Source organism: Galleria mellonella, unplaced genomic scaffold (assembly GCF_026898425.1).
Source record: "Galleria mellonella isolate WM207_F2 unplaced genomic scaffold, CSIRO_AGI_GalMel_v1 utg905, whole genome shotgun sequence".
In the NCBI taxonomy this organism is placed as follows: Eukaryota; Metazoa; Arthropoda; class Insecta; order Lepidoptera; family Pyralidae; genus Galleria; species Galleria mellonella.
The window spans coordinates 612,571-634,414 of NW_026442174.1; the positions used below are offsets into that span (position 1 = coordinate 612,571).

The 21,844-nt window shown below is 41.1% G+C and overlaps 1 protein-coding gene across 1 annotated transcript; it reads left to right on the forward strand.

Annotated features, from left to right (window-relative positions):
• Positions 1-213: 213 nt before the first annotated feature.
• On the forward strand, positions 214-17,766 carry LOC113510768 (3'-5' RNA helicase YTHDC2-like). Its single transcript, XM_052902445.1, has 8 exons — positions 214-220; positions 1,512-1,659; positions 2,270-2,445; positions 2,581-2,711; positions 3,066-3,207; positions 9,929-12,222; positions 14,610-14,728; positions 16,600-17,766. Exons 1-8 carry the CDS (start codon positions 214-216, stop codon positions 16,763-16,765), a joined length of 3,183 nt encoding a protein of 1,060 aa, XP_052758405.1. The 3' UTR covers positions 16,766-17,766.
• Positions 17,767-21,844: the final 4,078 nt, after the last annotated feature.

Below are 21,844 nucleotides of genomic sequence, written 5' to 3' on the forward strand. Positions count from 1 at the left end.
ATAACTAAAATTAAAGAGGCAACACAAATTAAATTCTTAGGCATATATATTATTGACCAAGACTTAAACTGGAAATTACATATAGACAACATATGCACTCGAATAAATAAATTTGTATATGCACTTAAAAAGTTAAGAAAAGTGACGAATACCAAAACTGCTATCACTACTTATCGCGCATATATAGAATCAATTCTACGCTATGGACTGATAATGTGGGGTAATAGTGTAGAGATAAAAAGAGCATTTATTGCCCAAAAAAAGTGCATTAGGGCTATATGTGGCTTTCCGCCTGGTGTATCATGCAAACCATTATTTAAGAGCCTTGGTTTACTACCACTACCATCAATGTATATCTATGAAATTTGTAATTTTGTAATTAAACATAGAACATTGTTTAAAAAAGCAAGTGATATGAACTATAGATTAAAAAGAGAGGACAGACTTGTACTTACCGAAATACCAAGATCAGAAAATATAAAAGAAACTGCCTTACTATGTGCGTTCATATATATAATAAAATTCCAAATGAATTTAAAGATTTGAATGTCACTTTATTTGGGAAAAGATTATATAACTGGTTAAAGGAACAGAATTATTATGACGTAAAAGATTTCCTTGGTAGACGTGTTTTTGACATTTAGTATTAACAAAAATTTTGTATATCTAACGATGATTGATAATGGGAAACTTAATTTGCATGCTATATGATTTTAGCAAGACATGTGCACTCTCAAATATAATTATAACATCACTGTATACCATGTTTAAAGCAAATAAATATTATTATTATTATTATTATTATTATTAATGGTCGAGGGATTGGCAGCAGCGTCCTTTTAAAAACATCATCAAAAGCCAAACTGCATTTGCTAATTTTCCTTTGTCAAGCATGACAGCTATGGGCAAAATCTCCCTTATGGGGGAGGCCTATGTTCAGCAGTGGACAGTTAACAGCTGATGTGATGATGATGATGATGTAGAAATCCGCCACATTATCTGAAATGTCCATAAAAAGAGATGGCTGTTTAATGCACAGCTAACTTCCAATTATTTGAGCATTGAGGTTAAAGGTCTGTCAAAAATTCACATATTGATATCATAGTAGAAAAAAAATCTCATTTTTTACATTTTTATATACTCGAAGAGAGTGTGCAGCGTGTCCGGCGTCCTCCGCTCGGAGGGGATTTTACGCCACTCACTAATGTTTTATTGGCTCAGTTAAATGTGATAAAATTTATTACATACCATTGTATTTGGGATGAAGATATACATGTGCAAACACAGCCATGTCATTAAAGCTAAAAGCTAGTATGGAAATATTCTTTTTATTTTATACTTACTTCATATTTTTACTAAATATATAACTTATATTATGTATATATTACTTGTGCAGAATGTACACAAAGTTTTACTGCATTTGATCATGTACACTACAGTATAAAAGTTTATTTTTCCTTGTGTTAACCATTTTTATTCAAATACATATGGTAATATGTTGTGCGGCGCAGGCGTGACGCACGTGTTCGTGGACGAGGTGCACGAGCGCGACAAGTTCAGCGACTTCCTGCTGATCGCGCTGCGGGATGCGCTGCCGCGCCTCAAGGACCTCAAGCTCATCCTCATGTCCGCCACTATGGACACGCAAATATTCTCCAGGTCAGTGCTGTTGCCACTCTTTATGTTGTCTTCATATTTCGCTAGTGATCCAGCTCGAAGGACCAAAAAATTTTAACTGCCCATTAGCTGAAGATAAGTTAAAAAATACTAATGTAATGTTTGTGCATAAATGACAGTTGCAGTGAACTGTATAAGTTTCTGCTGGCTGTAGGATTCAATCTTATTGAAATTTACTTTCAGGTCCGGTTATCTGATACTGCCTGATTCAATACCAAGTGACCTACTTGTAACTAAACTCTTAATTTAGTTTGCGATATGAATTCACGATATTAATATTAATTTCGATACGAAAATGACACTATTTTTAATTATGATGAATCTGCTTGTGACCCGATACGACACAACGTTTTTTGACGAATCAAACTAAAAATTACTTCTTTCTTTTTATAATGAAATTGTTGCCAGGTGAAATATTTACTTTTTCAATTCTTATATAAATAACATAATTATGTTTAAAAGTATCTTAAATGTCTGAATTTGGGCATTTAAAGTTATTAATAGGAATAAGTGGTTAAACATTTTTCGACTGATAGTATTCCTTCTGTGGTGTTAATAGTATTTCTATCTAAGTAAAAGCAATAATTGCCAGGTACTTCAATAACTGCCCAGTGATCACTATACCCGGCCGATTACATGAAGTACAAAGATTTTACCTGGAGGACATTTTAAAGATCACACAGTATCGCACAAAGAAAATGATACAAGTGGAGAAGGAACTGAGGGCCAAACTTAAGAGCGGACAGAGCTATTGGTCTCATCTCGAAGGTAAGCATAGGTTTAAACTTTGCATAAAATGACTGTATTAAATTCTTTGTTTGAACAGTATATTGATAAGAAATAGGGTTTGAAATTGAATAACTAATCGGCAAATGATTATTGTGTTGCAATTTATTATTATAGGACAAAAGTCAAACAGAGACGAGAGCCCAAGCACCAGTAAGGATAAAGAGGACAAAGAGAACGAGGTCGATCCCACGGTGCAGGCTGATATGGATGAGTTCTTAGATCAGTGCTTCAAGGAAGGCAGCCTTGTATGTATTATTAATGTTCACTTTTCTGTCCATTTCTTTTTGGAATCATAAAATATCACAAACCAATTTTGTCAATATCGTTATAGTATTGGGAGAATAATATTTCACTAATACTTAAAAAAAAAGATTCATTCTTAGATAACGATATTATTTATTTATTATTATAGACTTTGTTTATAAACTTATTATAAATATAAACAATTACGAAAAAATATTATAGTTAGTTTATTTACGGAAATAAATATTTGAAAAGTACTTTATTTCTCTTAGACTGACTCATTCATTTCATGGCGTAGGTTGGTAGTGGTTGGTGACACAGAGTACGCGACGTGGCTGTGTGTGCGTGTGTTGCAGGACTCGTTCTGCCAGATCCTGTACATGTACCTGTCGGAAGGTGTGCCCGTGCACTGCGCGCACTCGCAGTCGCGCCGCACCGGCCTCATGGCCGCCGCCGCGCACGGGCTCGCGGAGACCGCCGCGCAGATACTGCACATAGGTACGCCTGCATAGTACGCCACCACACTACACACCACACGCCGCACACGCTGCACACGCTGCACACGCTGCACACTCGCGCCGCACCGGCCTCATGGCCGCCGCCGCGCACGGGCTCGCGGAGACCGCCGCGCAGATACTGCACATAGGTACGCCTGCATAGTACGCCACCACACTACACACCACACGCCGCACACGCTGCACACGCTGCACACGCTGCACACGCTGCACACTCGCGCCGCACCGGCCTCATGGCCGCCGCCGCGCACGGGCTCGCGGAGACCGCCGCGCAGATACTGCACATAGGTACGCCTGCATAGTACGCCACCACACTACACACCACACGCCGCACACGCTGCACACGCTGCACACGCTGCACACTCGCGCCGCACCGGCCTCATGGCCGCCGCCGCGCACGGGCTCGCGGAGACCGCCGCGCAGATACTGCACATAGGTACGCCTGCATAGTACGCCACCACACTACACACCACACGCCGCACACGCTGCACACGCTGCACACGCTGCACACGCTGCACACTCGCGCCGCACCGGCCTCATGGCCGCCGCCGCGCACGGGCTCGCGGAGACCGCCGCGCAGATACTGCACATAGGTACGCCTGCATAGTACGCCACCACACTACACACCACACGCCGCACACGCTGCACACGCTGCACACGCTGCACACGCTGCACACTCGCGCCGCACCGGCCTCATGGCCGCCGCCGCGCACGGGCTCGCGGAGACCGCCGCGCAGATACTGCACATAGGTACGCCTGCATAGTACGCCACCACACTACACACCACACGCCGCACACGCTGCACACGCTGCACACGCTGCACACGCTGCACACTCGCGCCGCACCGGCCTCATGGCCGCCGCCGCGCACGGGCTCGCGGAGACCGCCGCGCAGATACTGCACATAGGTACGCCTGCATAGTACGCCACCACACTACACACCACACGCCGCACACGCTGCACACGCTGCACACGCTGCACACGCTGCACACTCGCGCCGCACCGGCCTCATGGCCGCCGCCGCGCACGGGCTCGCGGAGACCGCCGCGCAGATACTGCACATAGGTACGCCTGCATAGTACGCCACCACACTACACACCACACGCCGCACACGCTGCACACGCTGCACACGCTGCACACGCTGCACACTCGCGCCGCACCGGCCTCATGGCCGCCGCCGCGCACGGGCTCGCGGAGACCGCCGCGCAGATACTGCACATAGGTACGCCTGCATAGTACGCCACCACACTACACACCACACGCCGCACACGCTGCACACGCTGCACACGCTGCACACGCTGCACACTCGCGCCGCACCGGCCTCATGGCCGCCGCCGCGCACGGGCTCGCGGAGACCGCCGCGCAGATACTGCACATAGGTACGCCTGCATAGTACGCCACCACACTACACACCACACGCCGCACACACGCTGCACACGCTGCACACGCTGCACACTCGCGCCGCACCGGCCTCATGGCCGCCGCCGCGCACGGGCTCGCGGAGACCGCCGCGCAGATACTGCACATAGGTACGCCTGCATAGTACGCCACCACACTACACACCACACGCCGCACACGCTGCACACGCTGCACACGCTGCACACGCTGCACACGCTGCACACGCTGCACACTCGCGCCGCACCGGCCTCATGGCCGCCGCCGCGCACGGGCTCGCGGAGACCGCTGCGCAGATACTGCACATAGGTACGCCTGCATAGTACGCCACCACACTACACACCACACGCCGCACACGCTGCACACGCTGCACACGCTGCACACTCGCGCCGCACCGGCCTAATTTTTATTTATTTTTATTTTTATTTTTATTTTTGTGATACAACAACAGATTACAAACAAAACTTTTAACAATAGAATACAACAATAGCATTATAAGTTTGCAATCCAATTATAGTTGTACTCAACATTCACAGAGATGAAACAAAATAGGTTAATTTTTACTACAAAAAGAATTAATGATAAAAACTAGATACAAAACAAGAATCAAAAACAAAACTACCAAACTATGCATAACAACTATTAAGTTATCAATGTATGTAAAGTGCTTCGATACAATGAAAATTTCTGATAGAATATGTCAATATCCGATTTACAATCAATGTCGTTGTACAATTTGCACATTCTGTATATTGGATTATTATATGACACATTATTGTTTGCGAACGGTATAGAAAAAAGTTTAGTTGTACGAGAAGAGTGTTCAGTGGCTCTCAGGTTAATGTACTCCAATAAATTACCCTCCAATTCATTATTTACAATTTTATATAAATATGTTAGATCAATAATTTTACGACGCGCAACCAAACTCTTCATGTTAAAATGTTTGAGTCTGTTCTCATAGCATGTCAATACACGTTTGTTGGCATATTTTTTTGTGATATGACGTATAAAATTTTTTTAGATCGACTCAATTCTGTCCTCATGTACAGAATAAATTGGCGACCACACTGATGGACAGTACTCAAGCACACTGCGAACTAGCGTGACACGAAAATCATACGATGATCACGAAAAGATAATTTACTGTCGAATATTATTCCCAAATCTTTCACAACCGTAACTCTTTTTAATGATTTGTTTTCTATTTTATAGTCAAATTGGTGTATATTTTTATTTTTCGTAAAAGATTTTACACAACATTTAGCAATATTCAAGGCCATATGGTTTATTTCACACCAGTTGTACAATATGGAAAGATTTTCTTGTAACTGTATGCAATTGTTTATAGTGTTATTTCGTTATATAATTTTATATCATCCGCGTATGCCAGACAGTTACATTTAAATGAGTCTAACAGGTCATTAATAAATATAAGAAAAAATAATGGTCCCAAGTTCGAACCTTGAGGTACGCCTGTGGATGCCATAAATGGTACGGACTCATATCCATAAACTGCCACGAGTTGAGTTCGATTCTTTAAGTAACTTTCAGTCCATCTGAGCAGATCTCCCTGTATACCAATATGAAATAATTTCTTTAAAAGAATCTGATGGTTGACACGATCGAAAGCCTTGGTAAAATCAGTGTAAATCGTATCGACCTGAGTTTTGCTATTAATAGTCGAACAAATGAAATTTGTATATACCAAAAGATTGGATGCGGTTGAGCGCTTTTTAACAAATCCATGTTGTTTATTACTAATTAAAGTAGAGATATGGCTATACATATGTGGGTAAATTAACCCTTCAAAAACTTTCGCAAAACAACATAAAATACTAATGGGTCGGTAATTCGATACATTAGCTCTGTCACCTGATTTATGGATTGGAATAATTCTAGTTAACTTCCAGATGTCAGGAAAAATGCCCTCCTTGAGAGATTTGTTAAATATAATTGTCAACGGTCCAACTAATACAACTGAACAAAGCCGAATAAAGACTGGAGGTATACCATCAGGTCCAGCACTTTTATAAACTTTTAATGCCCTAAGTGCTTTACACACTTCATTTTCGGAGATTGTAATTGTGGATAATACTGTATTAACAGTTGGAAATATAGGTTTATAATTATTAGGGATACAGGTACCATACACTGAGGCAAAATATTCTGCAAACAAATTTGCAATATCATGACCATTATCAGCCTTTTTGCCATTATAGTGCATGGAGGTCGGAAGAGTATTTGTAATACGTTTACTTTTAGTGTAACGCCAGAATGACTTTATATTTTCATTAAGATCTCGCTCAATCTTCGCTATAAAATTCTGATGACACTTATCTATTTCCTTTTTTACTCTAGCTCGTAATAATTTATACGAGTCCATATCTCTGGGATTTCTTCCTTTACGATATTTAATCCTATATTTATTTTTTTCCCTTATCATTTTTTTAAGCGAAGTCGAGTACCAAACCGGGTAGTCTAAATTATTGTTTTTAATTTTAGGTGTATATTTTTCTATTATGGACCAAATATTATTGTACAGTACTTGGAGAAATTCGTTACCATCTAGATGAATATATTCATTCCAATCAATAATAGCTAAATCATTAATACATTTATCGTAATCTGTTTTATGGAAATTAAATCTCTCAATTGTTGACTCGTTTTTAAGATTCAGTTCTGAAGGAATAGTCATACCTATATTGATTGGGGGATGGTGCAAGTCAACACGACTAATGGGTTCTACTTGAGTTATTTTATAACTCAAGCAATCGTCAACCAAAACAAGATCTAACGTTAAATTATTAAAATTTTTTAAATGATTTAGCTGTGTAAGTCCTGTTCTATCAAGAAAATCTAAAAAATTATTATATTTAGTGTTCGTTTGTGATATATTTTTACTGTAAACTGGCGTTAGCACTGTCATATTATCAACCTTGTTCCATGAAATATTGGGAAGATTAAAATCTCCTATAATTAGAAAGTGCTCGTTTTCAGAAGCGCATAACACCAATGATTCAATGTTAAATATGAACTGAGTGTACATATCATCTGGAATGTAAGATGGAAGATAAACAGTACATATATTTAACTTGATATTTTTAAAATATACCCTTATCCAAATATCTTCAACAACTGTTTGCTGCGATATACAACTATCCACTGTAAAACTTTTGGACACTGCTATGAGAACGCCCCCCCCCCCCCCCCATGTGATTTTCTAAACATATCTCTGAATACCACATCCCGATCCCTTCTGTAAACTATATATCTACTATCAAATAACTCAGAGGATAATATGTTATCATCAAGCCAAGTTTCAGTCAAGCATATTATTTCATAGTCATTAGTAAGAACAGCCCTCTGTATATCATACAACTTCGATTTCATACCGCGAATGTTTTGGTAGTAGATATTTATGTCGCTACAAAGCATAAAATAATAATAATAATAATAATACAAATGTAAAAAAAATATAAATGTAAAAATAACAAAAGAGAGAGACAAAAATAAATGTTATTTTCCTAGTGTATCCAAAAATGAAATTGAATTAACAAGAAAAGCAGGAGTATTTTCAGATTTTCGCATATAAATGCGACCGTTGCGAACCCATACAAATTTATAATGCAAATTCTTCGCCTTTATACGGGCAGCAGCATGGATAGCTTTATTAGATGGTGATAGATGTTCAGAAATGAATATTGGAGATTTATTGCCACCAATATTTAAAAGCGACGAATTGAGCTTTTCACTAGTATGGGCTTTGTTGTAATTAGTGACAGCAGATAAAAAATCGTCTCTGCGACGTACATTACGGAATTTTGCAACAACAGTACGTGGTTTCTTGCTGTCTCTGTTTCTTTTGGCTACACGAACACAATGATTTATGTCCATGTCATCCAGCTTGCACTCAACTACTTCGGCACATTTCTTAATAACATGTAGTAAATTTTCAGAACGGTTTTCCGGTATGCCATGAATTTCTACATTACACTCGCGAAGATGCTGCTCCAAATAATTTATGCGATCGCTAAGACTTATCACAGTTTCTTGTAATGCGTTAGAGTTTTTCTGAATATCATCAGTTTTTTTGGACAAAGTAGCCAATGTTGCTTGAAACTCGTCATTTTTGTGAGTAAGAAAATTAATAGACTGCTGAAGTGCTGCCAGTTCGCTGCGTATGGGAGATAGCTCCGCTTGAAACATTGGTTTAATAACGTCATGCATTTCTTTTATCAACCACGGTAGTAATTGCTGTTTTATAGATTCTGTCAATTGATGAACATTGACTGAGTCCCTGTTTATATCAACTGTTGCTTTTACCGGAGTATCCGAATTATCCGCCTTAGGCATACTCGATTTACATTTCGGGCATATCCAAGAACTTTTTGCCTCCTTAGAAAGTTTTTTATAATTTACAGTTGAAATATTCAAACACTGATAGTGATATATAGAATCACATTTACAGCAAGATATCTGTTCAGTACTTTTTACTTTTACCTTGCAAGCCTCGCAGTCAGCCATTTTTAACGATAATTTCTTATATAGACGAAACAGCAAATTAATGGATAATAATTAATATGACGAAAATATTTTTAAGTTCACCCACAAAAAAAAAAAAAAAGATCTTTCCATCACTAAAACTATATTTCGTTTTTTGCCACTATCACTTAATGTTATGCCGTAATTATTAGTTACTCAAATTGCGCAGACACCAATCTATCACTAGATATTAAATTAGCGTGCAAACTATAATTGTTTCAAAATATATGGAATTTATTAACGGAGCTACAAATAACAAGTCCATTGACAAGACCTGTCATCTCATGGCCGCCGCCGCGCACGGGCTCGCGGAGACCGCCGCGCAGATACTGCACATAGGTACGCCTGCATAGTACGCCACCACACTACACACCACACGCCGCACACGCTGCACACGCTGCACACGCTGCACACTCGCGCCGCACCGGCCTCATGGCCGCCGCCGCGCACGGGCTCGCGGAGACCGCCGCGCAGATACTGCACATAGGTACGCCTGCATAGTACGCCACCACACTACACACCACACGCCGCACACGCTGCACACGCTGCACACGCTGCACACGCTGCACACTCGCGCCGCACCGGCCTCATGGCCGCCGCCGCGCACGGGCTCGCGGAGACCGCCGCGCAGATACTGCACATAGGTACGCCTGCCGCAACACACTACACACCACACGCAATATTTATAGTAATTCATCTGTATAAGTTTGAGATTACTCTCATCAGTACATGGACTATATATGAATTCAGTATGTCTTTTAACAGGTGCTGATCCCAGTTTTAAAGATAAAGAAGGAAAAACGGCCTACGATTATGCGGTAGAGAATGGTCACACCGAGTGCGCCAAACTGCTGGCCACGTACAATCATGTCGAGGAGTCCAAGGAGAACGCCGACGACTCCTCCGACTCGTTCCTCCTGGACGTCTACCACCACACCTGTTCCGAGGACCTCATCGATCACGACCTGATGCTGGCCCTTATCAAGTACATACACACGACTTTACCAAAGGGGAGCATCCTCGTCTTCCTGCCTGGGTACGACGACATCGTTAATCTCCGCGACATGATCCAGGGGTGCACCGAGATGAACGTCCAAAAGTATCAGATATTCACGCTGCACAGCAACATGCAGACGCTCGACCAGAAGAAGGTGTTCAACCCGCTGCCGAACGCGCGCAAGATCATCCTGTCGACGAACATCGCCGAGACGTCGATCACGATCGACGACGTGGTGTACGTGGTGGACTCGTGCAAGGTGAAGGAGAAGTACTACGAGTCGAGCGGCGGCGTGTGCTCGCTGCAGTGCGTGTGGTCGTCGCGCGCGGGCGCGGGGCAGCGCGCGGGCCGCGCGGGCCGCACGCAGCCCGGCCGCGCCTACCACCTGTGCTCGCGCCGCCGCCACGCCGCGCTGCCGCTGCACGCCGTGCCCGAGATGCTGCGCGTGCCGCTGCACGAGCTGTGCCTGCACACCAAGCTGCTCGCCGGCGGCAACACGCCCGTCGCCGACTTCCTCGCGCGCGCGCTCGAGCCGCCCTCCTTCCTCGCCGTGCGCAACGCCGTCGCGCTGCTCAAGACGGTCGGCGCGCTCACGCCCGTCGAGGACCTCACCGAGATCGGCCAGCACCTGCTCGACCTCACCGTCGAGCCCAAGCTCGGCAAGATGCTGCTGTACGCGTGCGTGATGAAGTGCCTCGACCCGGTGCTCACGATCGTGTGCTGCCTCGCGAACAAGGAGCCGTTCCAGATCTCGATGGAGGCGGAGAGCCGCAAGCGCGGCGGCGCGGCGCGGCGCGAGTTCGCGGCCGACAGCCACTCGGACCACATGGCGCTGCTGCGCGCGTTCCAGGCGTGGCAGGCGGCGCGCGCGGCGGGCGGCGAGCGCGGCTTCTGCGCGCGGCAGCTGGTGTGCGGCGCCACGCTCGAGGCCGTGGCGGCGCAGCGCGCGCAGCTGCTGGCCCAGCTGCGCGCGCTCGGCCTGGTCAAGGCGCGCGGGCCCGGCGACATCAAGGACGTCAACCTCAACTCGGAGCGCTGGCACGTCGTCAAGGCCGTGCTCGTCAGCGGCCTCTACCCCTCCATCGCGCGCGTCGACCGCGACTCGGGCGCGCTGCGCACCTCCAACGAGGTCAAGGTCGCCTTCCACCCGAGCTCCACGCTGCACCGCGGCGGCGGCGTCGCCGGCTCGCACAAGGCCGTGCAGGGGCTGCCCACCGACTGGGTCGTGTTCGAGGAGATCTCGCGCGCGGGCCGCTTCTGCTTCATCCGCTGCTGCACGCTGGTGACGCCGCTCACCGTGGCGCTGTTCGGCGGCCCGCTGCGGCTGCCGGCCGGCGCGCTCACGCAGCGGGCCAACCCGCCCGGCCTGTCCAGCGACTCGGACAGCGAGGCCGACGAGAACAACTCGTCGCCCGACACGGCCGTGCTTACACTCGACGACTGGATGGCCTTCACGGCGGACGCCTCGGACGCGATCAGCGTCTACTACCTGCGTCAGAAGCTGTGCGCGCTCGTCATCCGGCGGATGTCGAACCCATCGAAGCCGATGACGCCGCTGGACGAGCAGATCTTGAGCACGGTCGTGCACGTGCTCGGCGCCGAGGAGAAGAACGTGGGCCTGAATCAGCCGAGTGGAATCGGGCAGCGACCGAAGCCGTTGACGGTCGACTCGCCGAGTTGGCGGATGCGGGTCGAGAACGACGAGCAGTACCGACACGACAGTAACAAGTATTACCCGCAGTACAATCAGAACGAGTACCCGGGAAATGCTTTCTACCAGAACGCATACGGGTACAGGAATGGCCAGCCGCGGCCCGGGTGGAGAGGTGACGGACCCGCGCAGGGCTTCTCGCCACAGTCCTACAGTGGCCCGAAGAGTCCTATGTCCCCGAACGGAAAGACGCTGCTAGCCAATATAGAGAAATATGCAGACAACGGCGAGAGCTCCACGCGGTACTTCATAGTGAAGGCTGACGACCTTCAGAGCGTGGAACAGGCGCAGAGGACGGGCAGTTTCCCGTTTACGCAGAATACAGCGAAAAAGTTCCAAAAACTTAAACAGGTAAGAATCTTATTTTGCAATCATGTAATATTATAATATAATGAATTATTTATATACATTATAACGTCGTACACATCGCCTATATAGGCGACATATGTCGACTTTTTTTTACGATGGGAGTATCTCAGGGGTCAATTTTGGGACCTTTTCTTTTTGTAGTCATCACTATGCGATATAATTTGATATAAGTATGATACATACGTGGGACACTCAGAAAGTTTTGCGACACTAAAAAAAGTTCTATAGGTAAATATATTTTTATCACATCTTTTCAATGTACTCTCCACCAACCTCTATACAAAGTTTCGTGCGTCTGAATCAGTTTCCAAAACACATCATCCAGTCCGCCGCAGACACCTCGTTTACAGCCTGCTCTAACGCTGTGAGCGTATCATCCGGCGACGAAAATTGTATCCCTTTGTGTTGATTTTTTTATTTTTGGGAATAAGAAGAAGTCACACGGCGCTAGGTCAGATTTGAAAGGAGGGTGACCCAGGAATTTTACCAGTGTACTGTCTAGGAAGTCCCTAGTTTTAATTGCGGTGTGGGCGGGTGCATTATCGTAGTGGAGCAGTAGCCCGCGGAGTCCTGTGTTTTTGGTCGTTTGTTGTTCACAACAGAGAAAACTTCTGCCAAGCATTTGGTAGTATACCATACGGTGTTAATGTTTCTTTAGTTTAGTAAAGGAATTGACACCAAGTAGTCAGTCAAATTGAATAAGCTCGTGATCAAAATCTTCCCTCCGCATCTAGGTCGCTTTACTTTGGTAGGCGTTGATTCGTTTTGAAACACCCAAACCGTCGACTGGCGCTTTATTTCTAGATCGTATTGATAAATCCAGGATTCATCACTTGTAACGATGTCGAAAACGTGCCGAGACGAGCGTGCTTCAAATTTGTCTAACATGTCATGGCACCATTCCACCCTTGCCTGCTTCTGAACATCGGTAAGGTTGTGCGACACCCAGCCTAAAACTATCCTCCGCACCGGTAGATGCACGTGTAGAATCTCGTGAAGGCTTCCTGATCCAATCTGTAGTATATGCTGAATCTCTTGATATGTAACTCGTCTATTGTCTTGGATCAAATTTTTCACTGCTAGCACGTTTCCTTCCGTAACAGCCGTCAAAGGGCGACCACTTCTTTCTTCATCCTCCAAAGTTAGTCGACCACGCTTAAATTCATTATACCAACGATACACGGTTGCCTTAGAAAGGCCTTCATCCATGAATGTTATTCGAAGTCTATCGTACGATTCATCCGGTTTTAGGCGATACTTAAAGTCGTAAAAAATCATAGCGCAAAAATGTTGTCGACGCAAATCCATTTTTCAATGAGACACGGTAATTTTAATTAGCTCGCAAAAAATGTGGAGGGAAGTTTTGAATTTAGAACGTACCTATTTTTACTTATAAGTTATCATATTTTTAAATAAATTATAATTGGCCAGTCACACATATAAACTTTTTCTCGCAATACTTTCTGAGTGACCTGGTATATAGTATAACAATAAAAAACAAAATTGAAATATTTTTTTACAGATATTTTTTTATAAATGTTGTTGGCATCTATAGACCTCTATCTCACTCAGGCAGAAACCTAAATAATTAAAAACTAAACTATTGAATCGACTTTGATAATATTTCTATGTTATCAATTTGTGATAATTTTTTTTTCTGATCGGTTTATAACTGATGGAGTTAAGAGGGAACAAACATAAAAAAAATACAACTGAATTCAGAACCTTGTTAAGGTAGTGTCTGTTGTATGTCTTTGCTGTAACAATGTCTTCGTGTAAAAATAAAAAAAAAATATCCTATATGGCGTAAAATATATGGAAAATTATATCGGAAAGTCCGCATTTTTTAATTTATATCAACCTCGGATTATATATATCTTTTTGTATTTGGTTGAAAAACGTCTTTTGTGGTTTTTTTTATACAACTTAGAATGACAAACAAGCGGACGGCCCACCCGATGGAAAGTGGTAACCGTCGCCTATAGACAAGAGTAGTACCATGGACATACAGTAGTGTTATTCGGTAAGCATCACTTCGAAACTCGATAGCTGAATCCGGAGTGAAATTATATCATGGCATTCTGTAAAACTCGATTGCGACTGCAGCGCCACAACGATGAGTACGGTGGCGGGATTAAACATTCAAAAGTGATATTTTGACGTTTGGTGCAGTGTATTGACATTCTTATAAATGCCAATCCAAGGTCAAGTGATTTCGCTATCGAAGTGAGAACGGTCACCTGAGTGAGATTCGATATCGAGTTTGCATTTTACAGAATGGCACTGCAGTATACTGTTACGCCCATGATATACTCATACGTTGCTATTCCTAAGGAATCAGGTGTTATTCCTCTGTATCTGTTTTGCAGGAGGGCCACCAGGTGGTGGTGATGTTCACGTGCGCGGCCAAGTTTGTCGGTTGCGCCGCGCTCACCGACACAGGACTCGATTGGCTACAAACACAGCACCTGCCCTTCCACGCCGTCAGGTAATTTATTTATTATTGAACATTTTTTGCCATGTGGTCCCGGCGTAGAATAGGCCTTCCCTTCTTTTCCGCTGGGTGTCGTAAGAGTCGACTAATGGAGGGCGAGGCATGGGCTGCAGCATCCTCTTAAAACATCTTCAAAGCTTAGCTGCGGTTGCTAATCCGCCTGCCAAGCATGGCCCTAAAGAAACCTTAATATATCCTTTTTAAAGAAGTCCATACTCTAGTCTCTAGGGTAAACCTCGGCAGTGTGGGAAAAATTCTTTGAAAGCGCACTGTACGTGACCATTTAGGTTCAAGCGTGTGAGGATGAATTCCCTGTCGATGGCGATTAAAGGTAGCTGTAGATTGTACATTGAACTATTTCAGAGGAAATATGTAAGAGAAACTTATAAGTGGCCATAACAGCATGGTTCTCAGGAATGGCAGCGCATGACGAGTATCATGGGCTATTTTGTAACGTCGATGAACAGCATATTCATTTCTAAATGTGATAGTGATATTTTATCTCAGGTGGCCTGCATATGTCAGGTGTCCAATGCGATGCTATCTCAAACAAATATTTAAATGCTGTCAAGTCAAGGTCTATGGAATTTAGATAGACAGTTTTTTATATACAGTAATTTCTAAGAGAGGTAGGGCACAGCGGGACTCTGTCTCATAAATGGAAACGCCCGCCTGGGGAAGGACCTCCACCTTGCAGAAGTTCGCAGCCAAACAACGCTGTTTTAATAGCGTTGTGTTCCTGCGGTGAGTAAGGTTTCTATTTTCATCTTGTGGAGGGGTTGTGCCGATATTGGAGGGACCAGCGTGTTTTAATACTGTCTTTGTGTTCTATCGAAATTGCCCTACTATGGACTTCCAGACAGCCTTTGTGAATGGGTTGCCAGTTTTTTTGTCCGGCAGATGCATAAAAACTGTTGTTGATCCGAAAGCATGGATATTAACGCTGGCGTCCCGCAGGGCTGTGTGCTATCCCCGACGTGGTTCCTGCTGCATATTACTGATATGTTGTCCTTAGATGACATTCATTGTTATGCGGATGACAGTACTGGGGATGCCCATTATACGGGTCGTACCAATGTCCCTCGTTCCATTGTGAAGGACGATCGTGAAAAGCTTGTGTCTAAAATTGAGAGAACGTTTACTAGTCTCCGATTGGGGACGACAAAACTTAGTCCAGTTTAACCCCGCTAAGACACAAGCTTGCGCGTTCACCGCTAAGAAAACCCCATTTGCTGTGGCCCCACAGTTCCAAGGCACGTCTCTTAACATCTCTAAAAGCATTGGGATCCTTGGTGTCGACTATATAACAAGCTAGCCATAAAATTGAATATAAATAACTTTCTATCTAAATTCCAAAGACCTTGATTTACCACTATTTAAATATTTGTTTGAGATAGTATCTCATTGGACACCTAACATATAATATTACTGTCACTAATAGAAATGAACGTGCTGTTCATGGACGTCACAAAATAGCCCATGATACTCGCCATGCGTTGCCATTCCTGAGGACTCAGGTGTTATTCCTCTGTATCCTGTCAATTAACTTTTATATCCCACCCCTTAAACTGAAACACAGTCATGCAAACACAACTGCAACTGTAAAAAAAAGACAAATCAACACGCTTTCCATCTGCGGTAATAGTTCTTTATTTAAAACAGTCGGTACGTACGTTTATAAGACGACCAGGCCCTCTAGACAAGTGGCAAGCGAATTCGTCGATGCAATCGACATCGCTAGCGAGTCCGTGAGTTGAAACTAGTCATCTGGTGTTGCTATCTCACTCTGTCATGTGAGGTAGTGGACGAATTCGCTCTGGCCTCGTGTAGAGGGCCCGGAGTGTGTAGCGAGAATGTGGTCGCAGGCACATAGTGAACTCGGCGGCACTGGGCGCTCGGGCGGCGGGCGCGCGCGAGGGGACGGAGGTCCCCGCGGCGGCGGCCGGCGCGCTGCTGGCCGCGCACGCCGCGCGCCCGCCGCGCCGCCACCCGCGCCCCATACAGAAGCACGCCACTGACCACCACCACTAGGCAGGCCGAGGGGACGGAGGTCCCCGCGGCGGCACTCCTCCCCACCACTACACCACTACACAGGGCGGCGGACAACTCGTTACTCGTAAGTAGTACTTAAGGAACTTGTTGCACTGTCAAATGTTTGGACATCATATAACGGTGTGAAGTTGAAGCTATCGGTGTCCTTTTATAAGACTGTGCTCAGAGAACATAAATATTTTTCATAAAGGGGTAATAACAGTGACATTATTGCAAAAAAAAAAACAATCTAACGTGACAAACGAAGCACGCAGTGCCAGTTAGTATGAATAATTTAATTTTTTTTTATCACTCTTTAACCCATGTTTCTTTGAGATACATTCTATTTTTCAACCAATTTCAAAAAAAGCGGTGGTTATCAATTTGGTTGTATTAATGTTTGTTACTTCATTATTACGTAATTTTGAAACCGATTTGTCAAAATATTTTTTTTTATCTGAAAAGACATACTTTTCATGGTTCCACAGAAACGTCTTTAAAATCCATACAATAGTTTAATTTTTAAATCAAAATAACTAGTTTTACTACGATTAAATTATCTAGATTTATCTATTAAAATACTACTTATAAAAGGAGACTAATAGTTTCAAATTCATTCTTTGTAACGTCTAATCTATAAATTTTTAATAAATCGATAGATACTCGTCTCTAATAAAATTTTATAGTATAATAACTACTAAAGACAAACTTTTGAGACAGGTATTTGACAAACAGTAGCTCAATTGATAAAGCAGCCGCCCCAATATGGTAAAAAGTTGTAGAGTTATAAAGAAAAAAATAAGGAAAATTCGCAAGAAAATTATTATTTGATAAAATCCTGACAATCTTCATCATATCAGCCATTAAATGTCTGCTAAATATAGACCTGTCCCATAAAAGGAAGTTCTGCCATGCTCCGCAGGCAGGTTATCCTTTGGTGATGTTTTAAGAGGGACACTGCTGTTTATCCTTCGACCATTACGTACAAAATCCTGATGTATATATAATACTTTTACTGTGAATATACATTCATATTCACAGTAAAAGTATTAGAAAACAGACTTCTCTTAGAATTTTAATGAAAAACATTAATCATTCTCAGAGCCGAATTATAACTTAATATGTAGTTTGAAAGGTTATTACTGTATGTGTGTTTAAAAGTCGTTTGCTGGGCACGTCTTGTCCCTTATGTGATTCTACTGTGAAGCAGTTGTGTTTGCATGGCTGTGTTTCGGTTTGAAGGGTGGGATGTGGCAGTGAATTTACAGGGTACAGAGGAATAACACCTGAGTCCTCAGGAATGGCAACACATGGGGGGCATCATGGGCGAAACAGTATACTCTGTTATGTCCATGGTACTGCTCATGTCTATAGGCGACGGTTACCACTTTCCATCAGGTGGACCGTCAGCTTGTTTGCCATTCTAAGTTGTATAAAAAAAAAATGGTACATGATCTATTTCTTACTTATTATATGAATCTAAAACATCAATCACATATTGATTGACCATTTCCCACTTTTATCTTTCGGCGTTTCCTTCTCAAGCAGAAGGGAATTTCGGTATAAAAATGTATCTGTTAAGAACAAAGTACACGCGTATCATACAGTGGGTGGACTCTTTATAATTTCTAATTTTGACGAAAAAACAAGAATTCTGTACATTTATTGTACCTGTACAACTACCCGCAATATGATTATAGCAATAACGTTCTCGAATATTCAAACTGACATAGTTAACTTTGAATTTGATTCTAATTATGAATGAAAATTCACGTTTTAATATATAAATACGAACTTTATGAATTGAAATGTATTGTATCCTTGTCATTAGTGCTCTTAACTCAAAATAAATCGCTGTATTGTATTGTATTTGTATTTCCTTAACCACAACGTTGACTTAATATCAGAAACAAGTAATGGAAGCCATTACGTTAAAAATTATAAAAAAAAAATACAATAGAAAAAAAATAATGCAAATTAAATATTTGTCGATCATTTCTCTTCAACTTTAAAAAGAAATTTAACTAACTCAAACTGTCTACACTGTCTATTAATAAACTTAATAATTTAGTCTAAGTAACGTCTAATTAGACTGATTGATAAGAATAAGTAAATTGATTGATGTTGTCCTTAATTTTATTAATATATGTGATTGAAATGAAATGTTAAGGATTGATCCACAGCCACCGACGATTTAGGCTGTAACTTACGAGTATGTGATTGAGCTCCATAGATACCACTTGTTTACCGATAACACGTTTATTTTTTTGAATAATTTTAAGCTTTTAGTTAGATTAGTTTATTATTACATGACAGATAGAGAATACAATCCCGGAATCTCAAATGACAAAGGCCATTACATATGCAGCCATAATAATTATATAAAAATTTATTATATAAATTAAAACAAATAATAAAAAAAAACATTTTTTTAATGACCACAAATGTAAAAAATAAATTTATGTCATCGTTAATCAATTGTAATACAAGATTTTAATCTAATAATATATATAATATAGAAAAAAATTGTTTTGTTGGAATGTGGATTATATAATTTTATTTATTGCATCTGTGGTCATTCAAAAATTTTTTTTTAATTATATGTTTTAATTTATACAATAAATTTATACATAATTATTATAGCTGCATATGTAACGTCTATTGCTTTAGTCATTCGGGATCCCGGAATTGTAATCTCCAATGACAGAGCTTTTAGAAAGAAATTTAAAACAATAACCTCATTTAAACTTGAATGTAAACGATGCGTGTATCAATACGATTAAGTGCGTCATAAGTGAAATAAAAATGGAATACATTTTGATTTTAGTTAGTAAAAGAGTTGAACTAATTATTATTGTAACCCGACAGTTAATTATTGTAATTGAACGTACAACTTGCCTTTAAAATGTTCAATCGCTATTTGGAATCGTATAGCGTATGTAATATAATACGTGTTATAAGAAATATTATGTATGAGAGAAATATTGTCATGATATATCATCGTCATCTTGTTACCCTTATCCCAATTATTATTTGGGGTCGGCGTAATATGTTTTTTATTTTATTTATTTTTATTTATTTTACACTTTATTGCACCAAGTAAAAAGAGAAATAACAAATACAGTAAATATTAATTAGAAGTGATACAAAAGGCGGCCTTATCGCTAAGCAATCTCTTCCAGACAACCTTTGGGTGGATCCATATTACAAAAAGATTTGGCTTATAGTTATACGACCGGCTGCCTGCCTGACGTCAACCCTGTTTGGGAATTGTCATGAAATATATTAATATATAGTAACAGAAGTCATATTTTAATATCTACACGATGTATGTTTGGTGAAAATTTCTGTTCTGACATAAAACGTTGGAGTTAGATAACTTGTCGAAATAAAAAAAAACTGTATGTAAAATTCTATGTACATTTGGCGCACTTAACACCGGACGGTGTTCTCTACCAGTCAACCAATATCTATATATTGGGTTTCACTAGAAATTGGTTGCGGAAAAAAGGCGATCAATCGAGGCATTTCGATATCGCCTATAGCAGATATGTCCATTCGTATCAATCGGGTCTTAATTTCAATATTATATATTGAACAACCAATATATAACATATTCTTTATTGCGTCTATATATATATATATATATATATATATATATATATATATATATATGTATATATATATATATATATATATATATATATATATATGTATATATATATATATATATATATATATATATATATATATATATATATATATATATATATATATATATATATATATATATATATAGTAACCACAATATATAGATGTTGCTGTATATTATCCATCCCTAATCTGAAGTGGAATCGGTCTTCACACTTCGAAGTATTGATAATCAATGTTTCTTGAATAGAGGCCCTAAAATGACGGTGATGAGGTATTGAGAAATTTAATTTTACTAAACCGATGGCATTGGAGAAATTACCTAACAATAAATCGAAATAAATAATATAATTTTAAATACGACTGATGTTTTTCAAAAAGATTTACGACACATTTATACCTCTAATATATACTACATGACAAAATGTGGTTTGAAATTTAAAAAAACCAAGTTAATGTTAATTTATTTATATGATTGATATAATCTTTAGTGAATGTAGTTTGCTCAGTGTATTTGTACATACATTTTAGTGAAATTTGTTTACTTCGAGTGCAATAAATGCATTTTCATTGCTTAAGCTTATATAAAGAAATATATCTATATAATTTAATACTGCAAGAAACAAATGAATTATTATTTATTGGGTTTAGATATTTTAAAAATATTGTTTGGTTTATAAAAGGTAGTGATAAAATTGATTGTATATCCGTCTCAGTGTTCGTTACGTTTCTATGTAAATACATAAAGATATTAGTGGAGTGCGGCAACTTTTTTAAACTGAGAATGTTGCCATTTTTCTATGTACCTAATATTTAAGAGCATTTTCTGCGATAAGATCTAACAAAATAACCAAATTTTGTGGATCTATGAGGGTTTTTTTTTAGTGTGTGAAACCTCCATCTCCGCTTGCGGTATACGCTGGCGGAGAACCAGTGGTCTGATGGTCTGCAAAAATTGGATAATCCTAATATTTTGGATATTTCTTTTGTTAGATTGTAGTCACAGATTGTTTTTATAATATTAAGCCTAGTGAATACAGGTTTGTGGACAGTGTACTGTTTTGTAAGTTATAAACGAATGCAGTGTCCTAATTTTTCATAGGTGATCTCGTTGTTTAATTTAAAATTTATTTAATCAAAATTTTATTCCTCCATGTTACGAAGTGTTTACTTTTATTTTAATATTATGTCCACAGTTTAATAAATAAAGAAACATTCTATTTACGATGTCAAAGTACCTTGTAATGTTGGGCCATAAATTAGTTTATTATAGCTCCTATACATTTTGCATTTTCAGATTAATAACATCATTTTTATTGTCAATTTTATGAATCATTACAAGCAGATGACTGCATCGTCGTGTTTTATTTAAAGTACTGCATGAGTTTTAAACTCAATATAAATTTGTTGAAGAAGTAATGTAGAATA

What these genes read in the sequence shown, in the direction of transcription:
- LOC113510768 (XM_052902445.1), top strand. An exon ending in GACACGCAAATATTCTCCAG is followed by an intron (nt 1,660 to 2,269) that starts GTCAGTGCTGTT and finishes AATAATTGCCAG; the next exon opens with GTACTTCAATAACTGCCCAG. An exon ending in AGTTCCAAAAACTTAAACAG is followed by an intron (nt 12,223 to 14,609) that starts GTAAGAATCTTA and finishes TCTGTTTTGCAG; the next exon opens with GAGGGCCACCAGGTGGTGGT.